The sequence below is a fragment of the Excalfactoria chinensis genome, chromosome 16 (genome assembly GCF_039878825.1).
Source record: "Excalfactoria chinensis isolate bCotChi1 chromosome 16, bCotChi1.hap2, whole genome shotgun sequence".
In the NCBI taxonomy this organism is placed as follows: domain Eukaryota; kingdom Metazoa; phylum Chordata; class Aves; order Galliformes; family Phasianidae; genus Excalfactoria; species Excalfactoria chinensis.
The window spans coordinates 3641687-3663096 of record NC_092840.1 but is presented as its reverse complement, the minus strand read 5'-3'; the positions used below and the strand labels follow the sequence as shown (position 1 = coordinate 3663096).

The 21410-nt window shown below is 47.6% G+C and overlaps 4 protein-coding genes across 8 annotated transcripts in view; 2 read left to right on the top strand and 2 right to left on the bottom strand.

Moving 5' to 3' along the window:
• The first annotated feature begins 221 nt into the window (after positions 1-221).
• LOC140259690 (structure-specific endonuclease subunit SLX1-like) lies at positions 222-2111 on the top strand. The gene is made up of 6 exons (XM_072351248.1): positions 222-486; positions 576-627; positions 875-1189; positions 1643-1764; positions 1836-1920; positions 1999-2111. The coding sequence occupies exons 1-6, from the start codon at positions 329-331 to the stop codon at positions 2047-2049; spliced, it is 783 nt and encodes a 260-aa protein (XP_072207349.1). The 5' UTR covers positions 222-328; the 3' UTR covers positions 2050-2111.
• SGF29 (SAGA complex associated factor 29) lies at positions 2068-5951 on the bottom strand. Its single transcript, XM_072351247.1, has 10 exons — positions 5792-5951; positions 5529-5604; positions 5271-5343; positions 5084-5148; positions 4377-4506; positions 3821-3967; positions 3547-3582; positions 2990-3152; positions 2769-2900; positions 2068-2302 (listed from the first exon to the last, which is right to left on the bottom strand). The coding sequence occupies exons 1-9, from the start codon at positions 5864-5866 to the stop codon at positions 2784-2786; spliced, it is 882 nt and encodes a 293-aa protein (XP_072207348.1). The 5' UTR covers positions 5867-5951; the 3' UTR covers positions 2068-2302; positions 2769-2783.
• A 6-nt stretch (positions 5952-5957) lies between these two features.
• The window catches only part of LOC140259687 (serotransferrin-2-like), a 26736-nt gene continuing 11283 nt past the window's right edge, over positions 5958-21410 (bottom strand). For 2 of the 4 annotated variants that reach the window (XM_072351239.1, XM_072351238.1), the window contains 17 exons: positions 17974-18111; positions 16016-16179; positions 14572-14671; positions 13423-13599; positions 12951-13113; positions 12776-12840; positions 12083-12240; positions 11129-11315; positions 10835-10983; positions 10523-10613; positions 10167-10232; positions 9710-9892; positions 8568-8724; positions 8378-8460; positions 7560-7744; positions 7005-7191; positions 5958-6339 (listed from right to left, as the gene is read on the bottom strand). In XM_072351239.1, coding sequence (XP_072207340.1) covers positions 6290-6339; positions 7005-7191; positions 7560-7744; positions 8378-8460; positions 8568-8724; positions 9710-9892; positions 10167-10232; positions 10523-10613; positions 10835-10983; positions 11129-11315; positions 12083-12240; positions 12776-12840; positions 12951-13113; positions 13423-13599; positions 14572-14671; positions 16016-16179; positions 17974-18025 — 2217 coding nt within the window. In that variant the 5' untranslated portion in view covers positions 18026-18111 and the 3' untranslated portion in view covers positions 5958-6289. Of the gene's footprint in view, positions 6340-7004; positions 7192-7559; positions 7745-8377; positions 8461-8567; positions 8725-9709; positions 9893-10166; positions 10233-10522; positions 10614-10834; positions 10984-11128; positions 11316-12082; positions 12241-12775; positions 12841-12950; positions 13114-13422; positions 13600-14571; positions 14672-16015; positions 16180-17973; positions 18112-19207; positions 19429-19474; positions 19592-21410 lie in introns of those variants that run through there. The other 2 variants (XM_072351241.1, XM_072351240.1) reach the window with 2 other exon arrangements.
• Positions 19474-21410, top strand: part of PISD (phosphatidylserine decarboxylase) — a 22951-nt gene continuing 21014 nt past the window's right edge. The window contains exons 1-2 of one of the 2 annotated variants that reach the window (XM_072351244.1): positions 19474-19576; positions 20580-20674. In XM_072351244.1, the coding sequence (XP_072207345.1) occupies positions 19527-19576; positions 20580-20674 (145 nt within the window). In that variant the 5' untranslated portion in view covers positions 19474-19526. The remainder of the gene's footprint in view (positions 19577-20579; positions 20675-21410) is intronic. The other variant, XM_072351246.1, reaches the window with a different exon arrangement.

The following is a 21410-nucleotide window of genomic DNA, read 5'->3' as shown; positions in this document are numbered from 1 at the left end:
CGGCTCCGGCTCACACACGGCCCCGCCCGGGGCGGCCCGGCCAATCGGAGCGACGAAGCGAAACATGGCGGCGGCCCCGCAGCTCTGTGAGGAACTCCGTTTCAGGCGGGAAAGTCCGAAAGAGCCGTTTCCGTCAGGGCGCAAGGAATTGTGGGTAGCGAGGCGGAAGCGCGTCCTTAGCGAGGCAACGGGGCGGGACCGGAAGTGCGTCAGTTAACCCGAAAGCAATTGGACGGGAGCGGAGGAGAACGGGACGGAGCGGAAGTGAGCGCGGAGGGACCGGAAACCGGTTGGGCCGCGTTGCCGTGTGTGCCGCCCCGTGCCGACCATGCCGCTGCGCGCCGTGTACCTCCTCAGCGCCCCCGGGCCCCGCGGGCGGCCCCGCACCTACGTGGGATTCACGCACGACCCGTGGCGGCGGCTGCGGCAGCACAACGCGGGGCGGCAGAAGGGCGGGGCGCGGCGCACGAGCGGGCGCGGGCCGTGGTGGGTAACCGGGAGCGGCGGGGCAGGGCTGGAAGCGGGGTGATGCGGGGGGGGGGCGGCGTCCAGTGACGGCCGCGCTGTCCCCGCAGGCAGATGGAGCTTTACGTGCACGGCTTCCCGTCCGACGTAGCGGCGCTGCGGGTAGGACGAGCTCCCCTTGGGCGCAGCCCTCCGAGCAGCCCCGAGAAGCCCCGGCCCTCCCCGGCCCCGCTCTCCCGTTAGCTGGCTGTCTCTATGCGCCACGCGGTATCTAATCGCCACCTGCAGCGCCGCAAATCCGCACCCCTTACTTCCCCCCCCACGCCCCGCGGTGTCCCAGCCCCGCTAAGCCCCGCCCACCCGCCCCTCCAGCCCCGCCCCTTTTCACCAAGCCCCGCCTTCTGTGCAGTTCGAGTGGGCGTGGCAACACCCCGCCGCCTCCCGCCGACTCCAGGATGCGAGACCCCGCCCCCTTCCCGGCGAGCAGCCAATCGCCTTCGCTCTCCGTATGCTGCCCCGCCTACTCTGGGCTCCACCCTGGCGTCGCCTACCGCTGCGCCTTCGCTGGCTCCGCCCCCCTCCGGGCCCCGCCCTCTGCCCGGCCCCGCCCCCCCACGTCGTTATAGAAATAGACCCGGCAGGGCCGAAGCCACGCCCCAAGAAGCGGCCCACGCCCACTTTGGCCACGCCCCCTCCATGCACGCTGTGCTCGGAGCCCTGCGAGGTGAGGCTGGGGGGGGGGGAGCGGGATCGTTGGGATCATTGTGGGGCACGTTGGGATGGCAGGAGGCATTAGCTGTTTGTTAGCTGGGTGTTTGGGGCACACGGGGACACTTTGAGGCACATTTGTGGTGCCCAGCGTCCCCTTGTGGCATATTGAGGTCGTTCAGAGCAGTCTGGGGGCTTTAAAACAGGTGATCTGGGGTCACTTTGGGCTCTGGGACCCGAGTGTGACATTTTGTGCTCACTACTGTGGATGACAGGTCTCTAACTGGGTGTTCTGAGGTCCTGTGGGGATGCTAGGGGTCAGCTTGGTGACCATGGGGTGGATTTGGGGTCCCCAATGGTCACTTCAGGATCATCCAGTTGTGTTTTGGGGCCCTTAAAGCGTTATTTGGGGCATTATTTAGTTATTATTGGGGCATTCTTTAGTTATTAAACTGGCTGCACCCCACAGGGCCCAATCCTGCGCTGTCCCCGCCCCCCCTGCCCTGCCCGCTGCCATGCCCGCTGCCTGGCCCCGCGCTTCCTGGGGGCAGAACCAAAGGAACTGCTTCCACTGGGCGGCACCTGCCCATGGTGAGTGAGTGGGCTTGGGGAGGGCAGGGCCAGGTAAGGGGGCGGTAAGTGGGTGCTAATCCCCCCCCCAGCTGCCAGCAGGAGGTGCTGTGGGGAGAGCTGATGGGCCACGGGGATGGTGACGATGAGTGGGCGGACCTGGAAGACCCTGCCTTGGTAAGCCATTGCCTCCAACCCCAGCCCCGTTATCACACCCTCCCATCTCTTATCTCTTATTGATCTCTGACCCTACAGGGCCACTGGACAGATGAGCTGCTGCAGAGCCAACAAGAGGACCCTGAGTGAAGCCACCTTCTCAGCTGCTTTTTAACATAATTTATTCCCAATAAAGCAATGAATGGAACTGCTTCCAGCATCATTCTTTTGGGTTCCGCAAGCAAATGGGGTCCAGGGGGCGGCTGGGGGTTGTTCAGGTGGATTTGAGGTTATTACTTTTGGGCCCACAGGATCAGTCACTTTGAGCTCTTCGTGGTCCCCACGTGGCATTTTGGGGTCAATTACAGAGATTCTGCAATCTTGCAGTGTGCGTTTAGAAGTCCTGCAGGGCAGTGTGGGGTCCTTAAGGGATGCCCCAGAGTCACACACAGTGGGTATGGGGTGCTGTGTGTCACTCTGGTCCCTACTGTTGGGTCTGGGGTCCCTGAGGTACAGTTTGGGGGCCTGTGGGTCACACTGAGGCCCTATGGAATGGGCCTAGTGTCTTTGGGATCCCTAGGGTTCTCTGTAGGTCCCATCAGGGTGAGTTTGGGGTCCCTGTGGGATGCAGTGAGGTAAGTTTGGGGTCCTATAAGGCACTATGGGGTATGTTTTGGGGGCAGAATGTTGATTTACAGCTCTCGTGATGGCACGATGGGGTCCCTACAGCCCCTCACCCATGAGAGCAAATACCGAAAACACCCCAAGAAATAGGATGACCCAAAACCCATGACCTGGAACTCAGCATAACCCTCACAGACACCCCAGACCACCAAGAATCCCCAAAACAGCCCCAATCCCCAAAGTACCCCAATCTGCGAGGGTCACTTCTTCTTGGTCTCCTTGCAGGCAACGACGTAGCGCTGCGCCACGTTCAATGGCGGTGAGTAGCCGTCGGCATACGATGTGTCCTCAAACAGCACCGAGTAGTCGTCCTGCGGCTGTGTGCGTGGGGCAGAAAACAGCAATAGGAATGAGTGAGAGCTGGGGGAATGGCAGGGCCTGTCTGCAGGGCAAATCGGGGCCGTACCCGCTGTGGGGGCGCGTGGATGAGGGCACGGTAGAAGCAGGTGGTCTGTGGGTATAGTGCCAGCACCAGCTGCTCGCGCTGGAACAGCGCTTCGGGGTCGGTCTCAGGGTTGGCCTTCCACTGTGGCAGAGGGATCACACGGCGCCGGCTGAGCGTGTGCCTCCTGCAGAAGGGAGCAGTAAGCAATGGGTACGGGATGGGGAGAGAAGGTTTGGGGGCAGGGGGTGAGAAGAGCTTTGTGGTATGGCGGGTGTGGGGAGGGAGTTCGGGAGAGGTAGAGGGCTTTGGGGGGGTGTGCGGAGGGATCTGGGGAGATCTGGTGAGAGCAAGAAGAGTTCTGTGGAGAACTGGAAGCATGGGGGACATGTGGAGGGGGTCTGTGGGGAGATGGGGTGTTCTGTGGGGTTTGAGGAGGTTTGGGGGGAGCTGGGAAGAGTTAGAGGGTGATAAGGAGGGAGTTGGAGGGGTTGGGGAGGGCCTGGGAGGGGGCTGGGGTCTGCCTGAGTGTGGGGGCAGCTGTGGGACTAGGGGGGTAGTTGTGGAGTGGGGGTGCTCACTCTTTTCCCTCCTCATCGATGTCGTCCACCTCATACCTGGGGTGGGGAGAAGGGAAAAAGGAAAAAGGATTAAACTACAGCAAAACACGGGGAAGTGCTGCGATCCCAGAGCACAGCACGGCCCCACAAGCAGCAGCAACTGCAGTGCTCCACAGCAGCCTCCAACTGCCCCGCACCCCCAAAATGCCCCCCCAGCCCCATTCCACACAACCCCCCCCAACAACCCTGCTCCCCTCCGCACCCAACCTGCCACCCCCTCGCCCCCTGCACGCACTTGTTGGCAGCATGGCTGTAGCTGACCACCTCAGCCAGGATCCACTGCTCATCGCCGTCCACTGCCTTGACACGTGCCGCCACTTTGTCCCCGGGCTTGGCCACGTAGTCCCCAGCTGCTGGCACGGCACCGCACAGTGGGGGGGGCCTGGGAGTGAGGTGGGGGTGAGTCGGCGGGTGGGAGTTAGGGTGAGGCTGGGCTGGGGCTTGGGGTTCTGCAGTGCAGTCAGGGGGGTGCTGGCAATCCAAGACAGGGGTCAGGGAGCAGGGGCTGGGGTCTGGTGGGGTGAGAGGGGAGGGAGGGCAAGGGCACGGTCAGGATGGGGTCTGGATGGGGTCGGGTTTCCCAGTGTGGGGCTGGGATTTGCTATGGGACCAGATGTCAGGCATGGGGTAAGAGCCGTGCTTTGGAGTCTGGGTCCAGAGCCAGCGGATGGGGTTAGATGTCGGTGTGGAACTGGGAGCTCAGGGCACAGTGTGGGGTAGGGTGGAGCGTGGGTCTGGGAGTTTAGGGTACCCAGTGGGGAAGGGCGCACTGTGGGGTCAGGGATACCTACTTGTCGCCTGGCTTGCCAATCCAGAGCGGCAGCGTCATGGCTGACTGCTGCAGCAGCGTCATCAGCACGCCACGCCGCATCGTCTTGCGCGGCGGCTCCGCGTCACTGTAGATCCCTGCAATCTTGGCAGCTGTGACACAGCGGGGGGTGGACACAGTGACACCGAGATTGGGGGGGCACGCAGGGGGAGATTTGGGAGTCATGACAGGGATTTGGGGTGGGAAAACAGAAAAGGAGAGGCCAGTGTGACGTCATGTAATAGAACATATAGAATTTGAGAGGAATTTGGGGTGAAAGCTGGAGAACTGGGGCATGAGATCACGCTGGAAAAGCGTGGGAGAAACAAAGAGAAACAGAAACGTGCACAACAGGTGTGGGAAGGAAGTGCAGCACATAGGGATGTTTGGGGGAGTTTAGCAGAGTTTGGCAGGGCAGGAACAGCCTGAGGAAATTTGGGGGTTTCAAACAACTCAAAAACAGGAAGAAAAAGGTAACACAAAATACTGAAGTACCTGGGGATGCATACAGGGCCGTTAAAATATAAAATAATAGAGAAAAAAATACTGAAGGATTCTGGAACGCATTGGGAGAATTTGGGCGCAAACAAGCAGGGTTTGGGGACAGAGAAAGTTTGGGTTGGCTGTGCACAGGGAATGGCCAGGGACAGGTGGGGGTCAGGGACAGGTGGGCTCAATGGAGGCACGTACCAATGCGGCGCTCTTCCAGCAGAGACTTGATCTCAGCGATCTTGTCCAGCGCCTTGCGCAGGATGCTGCAGAGTGCCATCAGGGCAGCTGTCACGTATGGGGTACAGGGCAGGGTGTGGGGTTGGTGGGGTGTGGGGTTGGTGGGGGTGCAGGGTGAGGGGATGTGGGGATGAAGGGGCCGCCCTACTTGCACTCGGCCTCAGCATCGGCCTTGGCGGTGGTGTACAGCCCGCGCAGCTTCGTGCGGTAGTACGGAGAGACTGGAGGGGGAGGTAAGAACGGCCATGAAACGAGCCCACATCGACCACGCTCTCCCCAAACCTCCTCCCTGCCCGCTGAAGCCCTTCCCGCCCCCATTCCCTCCCTATTCCCACCCCAGAAGCCCGGCTCTCCTCACAGCCCTGCCCGGCTTATCCCGCCCCTTCACGCACGGCCCCGCTCTCACTCTTATTCTCGGTCTGCATCCTCTCGTGCGTCTTCTGGATGTTGATGAGGTTGTGCTCGCTGCGGGATCGCTCCTCCTGCAATGCAGCGGGATGACGGCGGGGCTGCCCGCCCCGATCCCCGCACGGCCCCGATCCCCGCACCCACACCCACAGCACAAAGCCGTGCGACAAAGCGCCAACCCAAACCAGCAGCCCAAAGTCTCTGACCGCCCCCAGAGTCTCCCGCTCGTTTCGTAGCGCTCCGTGCGGCGCTGCCCCGCACCTGCGTGTGCCCCAGCAGCCGCTGCAGCTCGGACAGCAGCTCGGCGATGCGCGAGTCGGCCGACACCAGCGCCATGGCCGCAGCCGCAGCCCGCGGGGCGCTTCACGCATGCGTCAGGCTGCGCAAAGCACTGCGCATGAGTCGGTCCGGAGACTACGCAAGCGCCGTTCCAGAGAGAGCGCGGTACGCATGCGCCGTGCTGGAGACAGTGCTACGCGTACGTCCCGCTGCAATTCCGGCTTTGGCCGCACGGTGGCAGAAGAGACGCAGGAAACGGCTTTGCCGTGAGCTGAGCCGCTCCTGACAGCCGAGCTCAGCCCGCTGCGCCCCAAAGAAATGACATCTACTTTCTGCAGAGAACAACGATTATTCTTTGGTCATAATCAGCGCACACGGCCAGGGGCGGCAGTTTCCTTGCAGGTTGCTTTGGATAGGTCTTATTTCCTCGTTCTCAGCATTGGTGGTGGCTCGTGCCTTGCAAAGCCTTTAAAGCAGCTGTCAGATCAACGAGGAGGCACAGACATCCTGTTTGCAAAAGTCTAAGATGCCTACAAACCAATAAGAGAATGCGGCCTTACAGATACAGCCAGCTCTGAAAGCAGCTACTGTTCACTACAGCACAACAGTGCTGACATTCCCCTATTGAGTTTCAGCCCTCTGACAGCTATTAAACCTGCAGCCATCTCATCCATCGTGCAACCTGCATTTACTCCAACACAGACTCCCAGGTCCCCTAACAAGCTCAGCCCTGACTCATAAGCAGTTTCCTTTCAGTTTTAGTTAGAACTAAACACAAAACAGCTTTCAGTATATAACAGTGAAAAAAACTGTCATTTAAGTACAATGAGATCTTGAACTTTGGTGTCGTTTTTAGTGCAATCTTCTATCAGAAATGGAGTTATTTCCCCTAAGCCTGCCATACCCAGATCTTTGGGATGGGAAGAAAAAGTTTCTGAGTGGAAGACAATTCCACTTCAATAACTTTATATTTGCTCTGACCTGCACTGGTTATATCATCCCCACACACCCCCCTTTCAGTGCTTACAGACAGGAGTTGCAAGAGCTCTAAACACTCCAGATATTATACTCCATTAAGAAGGCTATGTCGAAATTACCTCTGACATTGGTATAAGCAGAGGGCCGTGCCTGTGCACAGAAAACCTCCTTCTGCTTTGCATTTTTCTCTAACTCAGAATGAAGAATTTGACTTTACCTGCAGGTGTACAATTAAACACGGACTCTGCCAGCTGGAAGAAAGCTTCTCCAAGGATTTCCCGATAGCTCATGTGAGTTGCAGGAATAAGGGACCGAGTGGCATCTTTGAAAAGCAGATCACTTTCACCGTATTTTTGTGAGTGGAAGAGATGGAATTCAGAATCCAGCTTGGTCCCCAGAAATTCCTAAACAGAAAAGAGGTTCCACAGTTTGGACTACAAATAACAACGTTATGTTGGTGACCATCAGTTTTATAACAGGATCTAGCAAGAAAACAAGACAAAACACAGAACTACTTTCATCCAGTACAGTTATACAACAAGATATGGCTTTGGAGTGGGTTATTTCTCAGAAGTATAATGGCAACCAATGGCCTTTGGAGAATCCAAATAATGGTTTTCTCAATCTCCTATGCACATTCTTAGTTATGTCACATCAGATCTGAAGACACTTGATATGTTTAGTATATAAAGCTCTTGATACTGAAAAAGTGCTCAGAAATTGTACATAGGAAGCGTTAATGTGTTAACTTCTTCCCCATTATTCACCTCACCTGAGATTTCATTAGGAAGTCATAGATTTTAGTGACAGTGACTGGTCGAGTCATGACTGCGCTGGGAGGAACAGAACCAAGGTTGCAGGCAGCCCATTCTGTGACTGCAGCACGCGTTCCATCCGGACACAAGAGTTCAAAGTCAGCAGCTGTATAACCTTTTGCCCAACCAGAGCTTTCCAGGTCTGAAAAGAAGATGAAGTGAATGAAAATCATTTTGAAAAGCGAATGCAGAAGACAAGGTGTTTCTCATGCAGTGAGAAAAAAAAACAGAGAGGAAAGAGCTGAGTGAACACGCGTGTTGCATATTCATCTATTAGGAATGCAAAAGGAATAGTTGGGTTGTTTTGGTCTTTTTGAAAACAGGTCAGTGAACTGAAGCCATTTTCTATAAGATGGGTGCGAAGTAACATTAAAGCACACAAACAGCTTGTCAATATTTCATCTTCATCTGACAATAGGTACGTGCTCTGTATGTGCCTATGTGAGAAGATCCAGTGGGAAAAATCACTTTTTATAGCTTTGAGCTTTCCAAAAACTAGAGTAGCCTCCAGTGATGATCTCCCCTCCAGTCCCCAGCAAACACATTCATCTCTGCACTCAGTGATTCTTCCTCTTCCCTCTCTGAAATGGAACAGTACCTGAATTTTAAGCTTTACCATAACATCTACATGCAGGAAGGTTCCTGAAAGTTTCCAGTTCCAAACACAGTTTCATAGACTCAGTTTAAACCTGTACACACTGATCCTTAGAGGTCACAGTGTGGAAAATGTCAATGCTTTGCAATGTTAAATTAGAAGAAAATATCTGCATCTCACTCTCTATATTCCAGAGTAGGTTTGAGTGTTCCAGAAAAGCTACATCTCCAAAGCTTCTTCCACTGGGATTGCCAACCAAGCACCTTGAATAGGAAGAAGAGAAAAAGTTATCAGAGACAGCCATTACAATGGCTGAGGCTTAGACAATCACTGGAAGCTCCATGTCTCTGACTCTGGAAAGAAGCATTACCTGAGTGCTCCCATATTGCCATAGTAGTGTTCATTGTGACCGGCAGCACATCTGCTGGATACTCGAGCTCCTTCCACCTCACTGCCTCCAATGCACACTTTGCACAGGTTTCCATCTGCTCCTGGCATGCAGCCTTTCCAAAAGAAATTCTGGTAAGCTGAGAAGGAAAAAAAGCCTGAGGTGAGATTAGGGTGAAGTCTCTTCTTCCACTGGAAGAATGGGATTCCATCTTAATAACTGACAGAAAGAGATCTCAATGGCACGAAGAATCACACACACTCAGATAAGAGGAATAGTTGTTGAAACAACATTTGAGATTGCACTTGCAGGCCAAAAGACTAATCAGCTCTTTCTTGGGTAAAGGAAAATGGAAAAACGATTGAACTAAGCAACTCAAGAAAGCATGCCAAGCTGTAGCATAAAAAGTTGTTAATTACATAGATCATACAGTGGGTGGCAATGTCTCTATTTATACATAACTCTTGAAAGCATTAACAACTGGAACAGCACTTTTTTTCTCCTATAACTTTAAGGACAGAAACAGAGGATCATCATCCTTCAGGTTTTGGAGTAGCCACACAGATAAACTAAGTTGAGCACAAGTACAACACAGCAGGATTGAGAGGCACAACAGTAGGTTAAAAGAACAAGGGGAGGAAGAGTCTCTATTACAACTGTACTTGGTCTTCCTAAAATATTTTGAGATAAACTTAACCCATAACTTTTTACATCCAGAATATAAACAAATTCATTTGAGCTAATCAATTAAACATCTCCATTAAGAAAGAGACAGGGAAATAGACAGACTTTCCAAGTATACAACACAGAATCAGACACGTTAAGCTCTAGGACTGGATACTTGTGTCCTTTGATCATCCTCCCTTCTGCATGTAGGCACAGATACCACTATTATTTATGCTGTATCCGCTGCTAAGGAACATCACATGTAGTCTAGGAGAAATCCACTACTGAAAAGAGAGCTCTATACAGGAACACATCATAGCAAATATGAACATCTTCAACGATATGCAAGACTGAAATCCTTTTACTCTGCCCTCACAGGCCCTTTTCAATCTTACTTCCAAATGTTAGGCTTCAGACTTCAAGAGTCTGCTCAACAGATAACTCAGAGCAACCCATACCAGATCCAATATCACAGTTTTCAGTAACATTCTCCTGAGCTCCGACTGTATATCTGGAAAGAAGTAACCATCCTCCAGGACTATACAAGTGGCTGTGGCATGATCTCCTTCCCCGCAGGTTATGGATGTTAATCTGTTTGGCATTTTTCTTAGTGAGGGCCACAGCATAAACAGGTGACAGTCCTACAAAACAATGGCAGCAACCAGTTACATGAAGGCAATGAAGTATTCCAAACAGGCAGAGCCCCAGTCTTCCCGCCCTCATCCCCTCAAGATGTTCAGTTAATGGTGGATCACCTGCATCTTTGCTTAGCCACACAGCTGTTGCCCTAGCAGTCATACATTGTAGTGAAATTCTTCTTTCCTGAGTGAGCATTCAAATACATCCCAACAGAAATACTAGAGGCAGCCTCCGAAACATGGAAATCTTTTGCCTTTTTAAAGGTTCTTTCATTACCCTTGCACTTTAGATGAAGCTTCCTCATTTCCTCTGAGATCTCATCATCTGGAGCATAAACCTGCCCTGGAAGAGAGGAGACAATCATTAAGGATCTTGCAACTGTTGTCATTCCCATTGCACAGCAGCACCCCATCAAAAAAACTTGATAACCTTGCAATCCTCTCTTGCACCAGTTGGTATCTCTGCCCCTTTTATAGAAGAGATATAATACACAGACAGATCAAAAACTACAGCCAGTTAGTGGAAGAGCCGAGAAGAGTACCTGGATGTGCACATTGATTCCTAATTCCATAACAAAACATCACAAGGTGTCAACATTTTACTGTATTTATATGGTGCACACAAGAACTTACCATAACATTCTGCAGCTACAGGCACCAATCCGCACCTCCCCGCAATGTAGACATGGGTTGCATCCAGACTGACTGCATCAGCCTCACTACTCTGTCAATGGTATTACAGAAAATAACATAAACAGGACTTGCATTAATTGTGTAACCAAGCAACTGTACTTATCCACTGGTTAGAAATCCCACCGCATAAATTCCCTGTCATTCCCCCTGCTGCCTATAGTGTACAAGTATTCTTCCTCTCGTTTAGCTTAGGCAAGGACACACATACTGTGTGCAGATTACCATATTCTCTGTTCAGAGAGATCCTCCTACCTTGATCATTTCAATGCAGTTTGCCATGGAAGCTGCTTGGACACAGACTAATGGGTCAGATTTGATGCTCAGTGCCCACTCCTCACATTTGCGAAGCTCAGCATTGCTGATGCAGCACCAGCGCACAACACTGTTGTCCAAGGAGCTCCCTGCATTAGAAAGTAGAAGAACAGTGAGACCACATCAATCATGCAACAATCTGTTCTTCATTAAGGGCATGTTTCAGTTTATTCACTCATGTCTCTAAGGGAAGAATAACTGAGAACGCCTACAGTCCTGAAGAAGGCTTCTTACCTTCATGGCCTAGTCCCTTAAGGAGCGCTACATAATCCAGACCAAGGACATATGCAATTTCTAGCTGTTCCTCAAAAAGCTGCAGGTGCTGAGTGGCATCTCGAAAGAGAAGGTTCTTTCCTCCAAAGGATGATGAATTGAAAAGTTCAAATCTGGCTCTTTCCTTTCCTTCTTGACCAAAGAGACGCTGGAACAAAAGCAATATTTTAAACTGCAAAAAAAAATCATCTCATCCTTTTAGTGACAGGCAGCCTCACCACCTCCATCCATCACAGCAATGGCCTGTAACATAGCATTCAGGGTCCTAGTATGCATCACACTGTGACAAAGCCCACAGGTACCACAGTGACTGGATGGTTACAGACCTAAAAGTATATTCCCTGAGATACAGTTTCCCTTTTTTGAAGAATTTTGTCTCTCATCTTAGTTATTCAAACTTACTGGGCCATGCTTGATGTCTCCCGCCCTATAAGGGCAACTGAAGTGGCATGGCTGAATGGGAAATGTTTGTGATGCATAACCACAGTAAGTGGGTACAAGATGTCTTGTGTTTTACAGTGGGAAAGTACTATGTGCAAAGTAGATCTGTCCAGCTTGACAGAAGAGTAGCGTGCACTGAAGAATGTACTGGGAATATTGGGAATATTACTTCACAGCCACTATTATCTATAGAGGAACATAGCTAAGATACTTGCCAATAAGCCCAGTGACAAGCGACAAGGACATATGAAGATCTCTTTGCTGTGTTATTTTACATGTATAGTGGCTGAGATAAGCAAAATTTTCCTTCAGAATCTAATACAGGACCTTTCTCCAGAACAGTTCATTTTGAACATTTGGTGTACTATAACTTCAAATGTATTGAGAGAAGAAGGCAAACTGGGTGGTGAGCTCGACACAAATACAGAAGAAAATCCTGTGTACAAAGTTATACAGCTTATCATACCCACTCACTTGGAGCATGGTAAGAAATTTGTTGGTGATCTTTTGGAAGTTGAGGCGGGTGATGATGCCACGGCCAGGCCCCTTGCCCAAGTTACAGGTGTTGTATTTGCTCAGCTCAGCTGTAGTCCCATCAGGACACAAGAGTACGTATTCTTGTTGCTCTGACTCTAAAACAACAGGACATTCATGAAGCCATTAAGTGAATATGGCTTAGCAGTAAACAGAGATGGAAGGTAAAATGTTTTTCAGAGAAATATGCTCTAAGATTATGCGCTATCAGCACAGCATACCAAGCACACTTAAAGCTGTCTTTGACACACTTTAACCATAGAGAGGGACTTCATTTAGACTTATTTCAAATACTATTTAAATTGTTGCCCTGTAAACATGTTTCTCTAAAAATACTTACCTGCATCTACAATTACCTTCCAAAACGCTAATAAAGAGCTCAACTGGGTTAAAAAAGATAATAATACAGACATATGAGAACTATTAATTTTAGCAGCTCAATACACAGGTAAGAATGCCTGTCTGCTCCCATCCTATCAGACTTTTCTGTTTTCCTCTGACCTGTGCAGAGAGCCAAGAAATAGCACTGAACTGCTTGCAGCGACTGACAGTAAACGCAAACACATCTCCCAGACTCCCATACAGGAAAGAGCACAGTCAAAGGTTAAAAGGAATCTAAGTTTTTAGGAATACCTGTAGCTCCCAGAATTGTCAGGTGATCTAAAAATGCAACATCTGCTACTCCATCCTTCAAGCATCTGCAGGAAGACAAATGCCATCCTATTAACACGTTATCTGCCTTTTCTCTCCTCACTAGTTCTTTTTCCCCAAAGGTGAATTCAATGCAAGTTCAAAACAGACAGTTTACCTGAGGGCTCCATCAGAGTCATAGAAGGGTTCGTTGCTACTGGCCTCACAGAAGTGGTTCTTGTCTCTGACATATGATTTTTGTCCTTGGCAGAGAGCACACAGCTGAGGAGCAGCAACACCAACTCCAGGGATGCAACTTGCATTGAAATACTCACTGATTACTGTAGGGAATAAAAGAAAGGAGAAAAAAAGAAAAAGGTGTAGGTGAGGAAATGCTGCTTTAGAAAGAAAAAAAATAAATTACTTGAAGTTTCATCTGCTAATTGTCTAAATTGCAAATTTGAAGTGTTTGTTGCAAACAGAGTGGTGTGGTTTTTCTTGTTTAAAACTATCTTCGTGCTGGGTATTGCAAAGTCTTGATCCCTACCATATAAAAAACACAAAGATTTTCCTGATTTGGCAATTCTTCTGCCCCCATTTCACTCACTCTTGCTGAGGGCAGAGACATAGCTACGGTTGCTATCACGCACCTTTGCTCAGGGGTTGTGCTTCATCCCAGGAAAGATCATTTCTTGCAAGGAGAAATCCAAAAGGAATATTCCAGCCTGAGGTCCATCTGGCCCCATTGTGGCAGCTGCGCACACCTCGTAGCCTCTGGATATTCAAAGTTCCTCGCTTGGCAACAGCCACAGCAAAAACACAATTTCCTGTGGTAGGACAAAATATGAAATAGAAATAACTAAATTCCAGCCCTCAGTTTCTGTCTGTGCACCGGGTTCGATTTCCCTCTAAATATTGCAAAGAAAAAGAATTTTAGACACATTAAATTGAAGAATTCATACCAGGAATTTTACAATATACTGACTACACAGTAGGCTCAAATCTAGTTGAAGAAGTTTAGGTATCACCGAGCTCCTCCACACCATGAAAGCACAAAGGAACTTTGAACATTTACATCAAACTGTTTGTGGTATTATAGTGGAAAGAACTCCTGTCTTATCCTCAAAAATCAGACAGAAAAATCAATTCCACTACGTTCGCATGGTTTTTCAGGCACAACAAAACTCACTCCAGTTCTCACACTGTCCCCTTATTAGTCTCTTCCTACATCCATCTGCTAATTTGGCTTCCTTTTCAGAGCCATGCCCCTCAGGGATTTTCTAGGTATGCTTGGCTTTGTCTTGCAAATCAGTCACTGCAGACGGCTCAGCTGAGGAATCTTACCATAACATTCACCATCTTACATACTTGCCTTTTTATGGTGAGGAACAGAGAATGAATTAATAACAGAAACTGATCTCTTAAAGAACAATTAATAAACAGTCATACTAATGAGGAATATGGTATAAGAATTAACACAGATGGGATAAAACATTCCTCATTCCCTGCACAACGTGAAAACCCAGTATACCAGTGCCATGGGCAGGGCTGGGTACAGTTTACTGTGGTGAGAGCACCGTAGGCTGAACAGATACAAAGCACCTCCAGCATTTTATTCATCACCATGTTTTACACATACTAATGTAATGTGTATGTCATTAGTCACCTCCATATTCCTACAAAGTACATAAGAATCAACAGACGTTTTTTCTCCAGTAATTATTAAGAAACTTTGCCTGCACAGCAATTTACTAGGCAAGTCAGCTTTCATCACAGTTTATTCTTCTTTATGTACATACCCTGTTCATAGATCTCCTTTGCCACAACAGTCAAACCATGTAGCTTTACAGCAGAGTAAACATCTCCTGCATCCAGGGAAGCAGCATCTGCTTTATTTGCCTTTAAAAACAAACAAACAAACACAACCCTTAAAACAAGTGTGTTTAAAGAGAAAAAAACAGAGCAGTCTGTCAGGCTGAAACTTGGCTCTTGAATTTGTAACCAGAGACTTTTCCAAGCATTTGCTTTGCTTTTAACTGAATCTCCGGTGTTCATTACTAACATCCCATCAGCACTAACCTTTAAATAAATACCTATGCTTTGTCAGTAACAACAGCCCCTGCCTCTTCTTTGATCTTTCCGTTCCAAAAACACAATTCTAGTGCCAACTGAATAAAAAGGCTTTTTTTTCCTCCTACTGCTCCATCAGAACCCCAAAACCTTCTCAGATGTCTCCTGGCTATAATAACCACCTAAGAATGGAATGAAGTCTATTAACAACGGTCACACGACTGGATGAAAACATGAACTAAATCATTCTTTTAACAAACAATAAAGCCCTTCCTGGTTTTGATTTCTAAACCTACAAATGGCCTCATGCATGATTTTATTAAAGATCTTCACATGGAAACAAGACTTCTGCTCTTCACTCCAGGGAAGATCAACAAGGAGTTAAAAACAGAAGGGAAAAGCAGGAAGAAAAAATATTAATTACTGTCACAAGGAAAGACAAATACTTTGACCTGGCTTTAATTTATTAGTTTGGATTTGCCCATTTATTTTCATGCAACTTTATATTTATTTCCTGGAAAATGTAAGCTGGGGTACAACAGTATGGTTGGTAGAAGGCTCACACACTTGAATTCTTATCTCCCGAGCCACCTTGCACAAGGCCTGCTCTGAAAGTAATGCCTCCTATTTTATTATGTTGGCAGGATGGCAGTAGAAGTGACTGATAGCAGCAGAGGGACGATGTGACAAAATGGCACCAGGCAAAGGTATATAATTGAATGAATTGACTCTTGCTGAATGTTTATGGAGCCCAGAGGACGTGGGCACAGTGAGGCAGTGGGTGGTGCATTTCAATAGTGATGTGAATGGTCAATGGTGATGTGAAAGACAAGCTTCATTGCGGATGCCCATATAGATTTTTTACAAGAGTGGTATGTAGGGTCTTGTTCACTGCTGGCAAAAATGTAAAGCTGATGGTGGGGACTGTATCAAAAAATAATGCTTTGTAGCAGAGAATTTGCTCTGACAAGTAGTGTTATAGTGTACTTTAAAATCTGTTCTAGTTTCCATGGAAACAAGTAGGAGGCGTTACTTCTGAAACATCCAACATACTTCCTCCTATGTGAGATACCATCATTTCAATAACACTTAATTCTCCATGAGTTGTTAGCTAGTTTCTGCTTCAAAAGTAAACATTATTCAACGTTGCTTCAAAAATCCTTGTGAACTTACTCTGATTTTATCAATGCAGTCATATGTATTGTGGGCTCTGATGCAAGAAATCCTGGCAAATGAATCCGTGTTAGTAACAGGCAGCACAGCTGTTAGTGCTTTGGACAGCTCAGCACACTTTCTCTGTTCCAGATCAGACAGAGTGCACCATCGAAACTTTTTCCCTGTGGGATAAAAAAGAAAAAGTCAAGAACTGTGGGAGTTAGCAAAACCAAGCTCAGTTTAAGACCCCACGGAAGGGAGAGGTTATTTTGTTTTAATTAGCTCCATAAATAAGTTGACTCTGCTCACTTGCGCATCCACACACTTGAAAGCACAGGAGAGATGTGCCCAAGCACTTTGACCCAACAGGCAAGACAACAAACATCTGCCATTAAGTCATTACTATGTCTCTATGCTTCTTCATGACTGACAGCAACAAATTAGTTTTCAGACAGATTTTTCAAGATTCAACAATTATTATTATTACAATTATTAATCTTTCCCTGGGCACCTGAGAGTAAACAAAGGTCTCCTCAGTGTGCTCCAGGGCACCCCAGAGCACCCTAGATGTCTCCCAGGGTCCCCCAGTGCATCCTTGGATGCCTAAGACTACCTGCAATGCTTCTCAGAGTCATCCACAGTTCCTGAGAAGCTCCGCAGTGTGACCTAGGTGCTCTGCAGGGTCCCCCAGTGTACTCTGAGACACCCAGGAGTACACATACAGCTCCTCAGTTTGCTCCAGCGCACCCAGGAAGCTTCCCAACATGTTCTGGATACCACCCAGTGCTCTCCAGTGTGTTACCAAGCACCTGAGAGCTACCTGCCAGAATACCACGCACCATGAAGGTGAGGACAATTCTGTTACTGAGAAGGAATAATCATGTACTATGCTGAACAGGGCATTAGGAAAACATCATCAACAAGATCATCACATCAAGCAAGAACTTAAAAACTATCTTCATTTCTGAATGAGCTTACAGAACCTGTGCAGGATCACGGTGTAAATTTATAGCGCAACTGAACTACTTAGTAACCAGCTCTTTCTCCAAATAAAAACCAATTAACCAATTTTAAAAAAGCAACCAACAACTGGTTGCTTGTAACTCATGCAGCAGAAAGAAGGAGTTAGGAAGATACAACTAGAAGTGGAGGTGAAGGCAGCACCTCCCCTTCCAAGCTGGGGGGACGGTTGGTCTATACTGACTGTAATCTGCAACCAAAGGGAACTGAGACTTGTCAGCAAAATTTCCTCTTTTGCTTTATACTCTAATTACCCAGTTTGGATGTATTAAGATTTATTCTTCTCATTAAATGCCCTCTACAAAAAAAAGATGTTCATGTGCATCTCAGAAAGATACTATGCATTTTGGGACAGAAGAAAGTCCTTATTTTACATGAAAGCAGCCTGCAGTCATACAGAATTCTGTACTTAAAGATAGGGCTGAATACAGAGAAGAGACTACAATATGTTGTCATTTTCAGAAAATCATTTGGTTTTCTAACAGTGACTTACTATTAAACAAAACAAACAAGCCTGGAGTAAACAAAGTTTAATAATAGAACACCAAAGCTTTTATTCCTTTGAGCACAACGTCAGGCATTAGCACTCCAAATGATTTGATGGTAATTCAGAGTGATTCCAAAAAGAAACCCATTGTAGATGTTGTGAGGAACAGCTTAAAAATATACTGATTGATTTTGACAGCACTAATGAGTATGTGGACATCAGCTACTCAAAGGAAACCTATACAGAACTGCGGAGAAACAGGCTGCTTTGAGACCAGCAGGGTCAGCATCAGCATCCACCCACAATCAAACAGGAAAAAAACACCATCTGAATGGAAATCACAGTCACAGCTCTGGCTGCAGATTCTATACACAGAAGAAAACAAAACCAAAGAACATCTTAGAGTTTGTGTCCCGGTAGCTCACCCAGAGGTCACCTTTTCTCTTTCCCCTCTCTGCATCAAACTTACCTGAAGACAGCAAAGTGAAGATGATTAGGACAATTACAAGAACTGCCTTCATGATTACAGTTGTTCAGCAAGGATCCTCTCTCTACTCTGCCGCTCTGCATTCTCATACCAGGAATTCCACAGTGATGACCAAAGTTTCTGGAAGATAACAAAGAGGATTTAGGCATGAACAGAGATAAAATGAGATTTTAAATAAGTAAACATAAACTCTTTCAGATACTGTGCATCTCTGCACGCAGAGAAGAAAGGAACAGTGACCTATTTAGTGCCCACAGATGGAAAATATCAGCGCATGAACTCACATACAAAGAAATGCAAACCTCTGTTTTTGAAGTTGTTTTGTTTGTTTGTTTGTTTTGTTTGTTTGTTTGCTGCATGGTAAGAGTTTATTTACTGCCTAACATTAAACAAAAAAGTAACCCTATCGCCCTCTAAGAACTTAGAACAGAATCCTGATTTTTGTCAGCTTTCTTGATTCTTTTCATTCCACTCTAGCACAAGCCTAATTCCAAACTCATTTATTTCCCTATTTCCTAACAAGTATTACCTCTTAATTACTCCAAAGCAGCCGTGACTCACATCATTAGCTTGCTCCCTCTCTCTATACAAACAGAGAGCTAATATGTATATATGTAAGCATAAGCATATAAATGAAACTAACCCAAATATATATATATTATTCCTGGACATTCTCAAGTCCAAAGATTCTCTCATTTCATAAGAGAATGGTAGGTATCCCCATCCATTTCAGAGAAGCTGGATTAGAAGACCTTTAAGGCCTTCCCACATGAATGATTCTCTGAATCATGGTATTATCCCACCCTCTGACTTGGTTCACCCGCACAGTTTTAGCTCAGCTCGGAACACTTAGATCGGGACAGATCACTAACCAGTTAAGTGCACATCAACTAAAACATGATATAAACAAGCGTGCTTTATTTATACCTTAACCTTGAGTCACTACTGAGTCAGCTGTGGGGAAGCCTGTTGGTCAGGCCGTCCTTCAGGGTGCAGTCAGACATCAAAGAGCCTGATGCCACCAAACCCTATCTTTGCAGCTATGCTTCCTGCTGGTCCTACCTTACCTTAGTTCAGGCATCCTGATCACTATATTAATGCTATTAGTGTTATGCAAGAGCTACAGCTGGATTGGTGTTGAAACTTTGTGTTATTAACAGACTTTCCTGCATATGCCTAAGGTAGAAGACACAAGGAACAACCCTCAGCTACTCACATAGATACTGCTGCTATAGCGGTGATGTGAAAATAGCACCAAACATTCTGCAGGCTCCATGGAGTCCTGGCTGGGAAAACACAGCCAACCATCAAGCACAAACACAGCAGGTCAGCTGAGAGCACCCCGGCCTGGAGCAGAGATGAGGAAACACGGACGCACAGCCACAAGGAATGCTTTCGCACTGATTCACTTCTGAAGCAGCAATTAGCCGCTGGCTGCTAATAGCCCGTCCTCTCACTCCGCCCCGCTCAGGCCCCGCCTCACCCCGCACTCGGCACGCAGCGGAGGTCGCAGCGCAGCAGCAGCAGCAGCAAAGATGGCGGCGGCCGTGGTGCGGGTCGGCGGTGCGGCCGTGCGGCGGAGCAGGTACGGGCAGGGCGGGAGGGACCGCGCTGTGCTGCTCGGTGCTGGGAGGGCTGTGCTGGGGCTGCAGGCACAGCCGGAGCTGAGGGCACAGCTGCAGCCGTTGACAGCCGGGAGGGGTGAGCCCTGAGCCGGGGTCGGCAGCGCCGGGCGCGTTGCTGTTGCGTCGCCCTGCTGTGTACAACGTGCTTGGTGAGGAGCTGGGTACGAGAACCGGGTTTTACACTCTACCCTTATTACTCCAGGTGTTTGACGAGGATAAGTGAAAACTGTGGCTAATTATCTTTAGCTAGCACAGTCAAACTGCATTTAAGTGCCTACTGCTGTCACTGTGTGATTTCTGGGCAGGAAATCTATTCACAGACTCCTTATTTCCTACATAAAGAGTCTACGTGAAACTCGTGAGATGTCTGAAATTCGTTGTTAAAAACATGAAAGAATGATAATCGCTTCCTGGGACTGAATCACCCTAATGATGCAGTAGCCCATACGTTAATGAGGTAATCCTATACTCAGCGTGCAGCTGATGAGAGCAGGTGAAAGGTCTCAGTGCCAAATGAAGACATCCCGGCTGTCATGTCTGCATCCTGGGATGTCAATGTTTATTTATTCATTGTATTTATTCATATATTACAGCTCCAAACAGCCTGAGATAGGGTATGTGACATTAGCAAGCACTGTACTTAAAAGAGCATCACTGTGATCATAAAGTTTAACAAGGAACACATGTTAATGTTTTGATAAGAAAGTAGAAGTATATGGGAGTAAGAAATAGGTACATCATTAAGCAATGAGGTATCTCCAGAAGCAGTTGGATTTTTTGACTTACTGGAAGAGGAGGAGGTAGGCCTGAGCAAAATGGATTCAGTATGAATTGGAATGCTTTGTTTTATGAATCTCAGTACTTTGAGGGGAATTTTTCCCTCGGCTTCTGAATATTCGGTTTACATTTGTGTTGTAAAACATTTGTACTTGAGCCACTGTTTGTTGTATGTTGTGTTAACAGTTTCCTGACTGGCTGTCACTTCCTCGTACGGGAGAAGCCATGCATTACAGCTCCAGTCCTGTGGAAGCAGCCACCTTCCAGGGCGTTTTTCAGTGGTAAGTGTGTTTTGTATGTCTAGAAATTCAGGATTACTCAAAATCGGGCAAGTTATGATTGAATGGTGGTGAATATGAAGTCCTTGACATTGGTACAGATGGACTGGGAGTTCCAGCAGCCTATTTATTTCTATGGACATAAGCTCGCAAATAGTGATTTTAAACTTTTGGTGTTTTGCAGGCAGTAAAATAAGTGTATTTATCTACTTCATAAGGTTGTTTTGTTACATTATTCATTGTTTGTTTTTTTAAAATATATATTTTCGCTTAGATAGCAAATGTAAAAGCACATGATTTATATATATGTGTATTGCTGCATTAAGACAAATAATCCCTAGCCATGGTTGAAAGCTGCTTCTTCTAGAAGTGCCATCTGTTCCATGGTGATTTTATGGATGTGGAGAGTCTTGCAGAGAAGCAAATCTGGACAGCAGTTTAGATGTTGTATTCAGAGCAATGCTTGGCTAAAACGGGAATTAGGATCAGTGTCCACTCTCAAATTAGGAATAGCTGTGTTAGAGCATGACAGAATACAAACAATTGCATGCCTGATTTATTTTTCCCCCCCCCTTGACATTTGTTCACCCTTATACTGCATCATTCCTGTGTGTTTTTTATCAGAAAAACTGGCTTCTGTTGTCACTGTGACATCTGCTTCCCTAATGGTCCCTTTTAATACAGCTCATTGGAGGGTATTTGCTTATACTGTAACACTTATCCTGTACACTGCAATTAT

What these genes read in the sequence shown, in the direction of transcription:
- LOC140259690 (XM_072351248.1), top strand. Translation starts at nt 329, where the DNA reads ATGCCGCTGCGCGCCGTGTACCTCCTCAGCGCCCCCGGGCCCCGCGGG. An exon ending in CTGGGCGGCACCTGCCCATG is followed by an intron (nt 1,765 to 1,835) that starts GTGAGTGAGTGG and finishes TCCCCCCCCCAG; the next exon opens with CTGCCAGCAGGAGGTGCTGT. An exon ending in ACCTGGAAGACCCTGCCTTG is followed by an intron (nt 1,921 to 1,998) that starts GTAAGCCATTGC and finishes CTGACCCTACAG; the next exon opens with GGCCACTGGACAGATGAGCT.
- SGF29 (XM_072351247.1), bottom strand. Translation starts at nt 5,866, where the DNA reads ATGGCGCTGGTGTCGGCCGACTCGCGCATCGCCGAGCTGCTGTCCGAG. An exon ending in GATGCAGACCGAGAATAAGA is followed by an intron (nt 5,344 to 5,528) that starts GTGAGAGCGGGG and finishes CTCCCCCTCCAG; the next exon opens with TCTCTCCGTACTACCGCACG. An exon ending in GATGCTGAGGCCGAGTGCAA is followed by an intron (nt 5,149 to 5,270) that starts GTAGGGCGGCCC and finishes GGCACTCTGCAG; the next exon opens with CATCCTGCGCAAGGCGCTGG.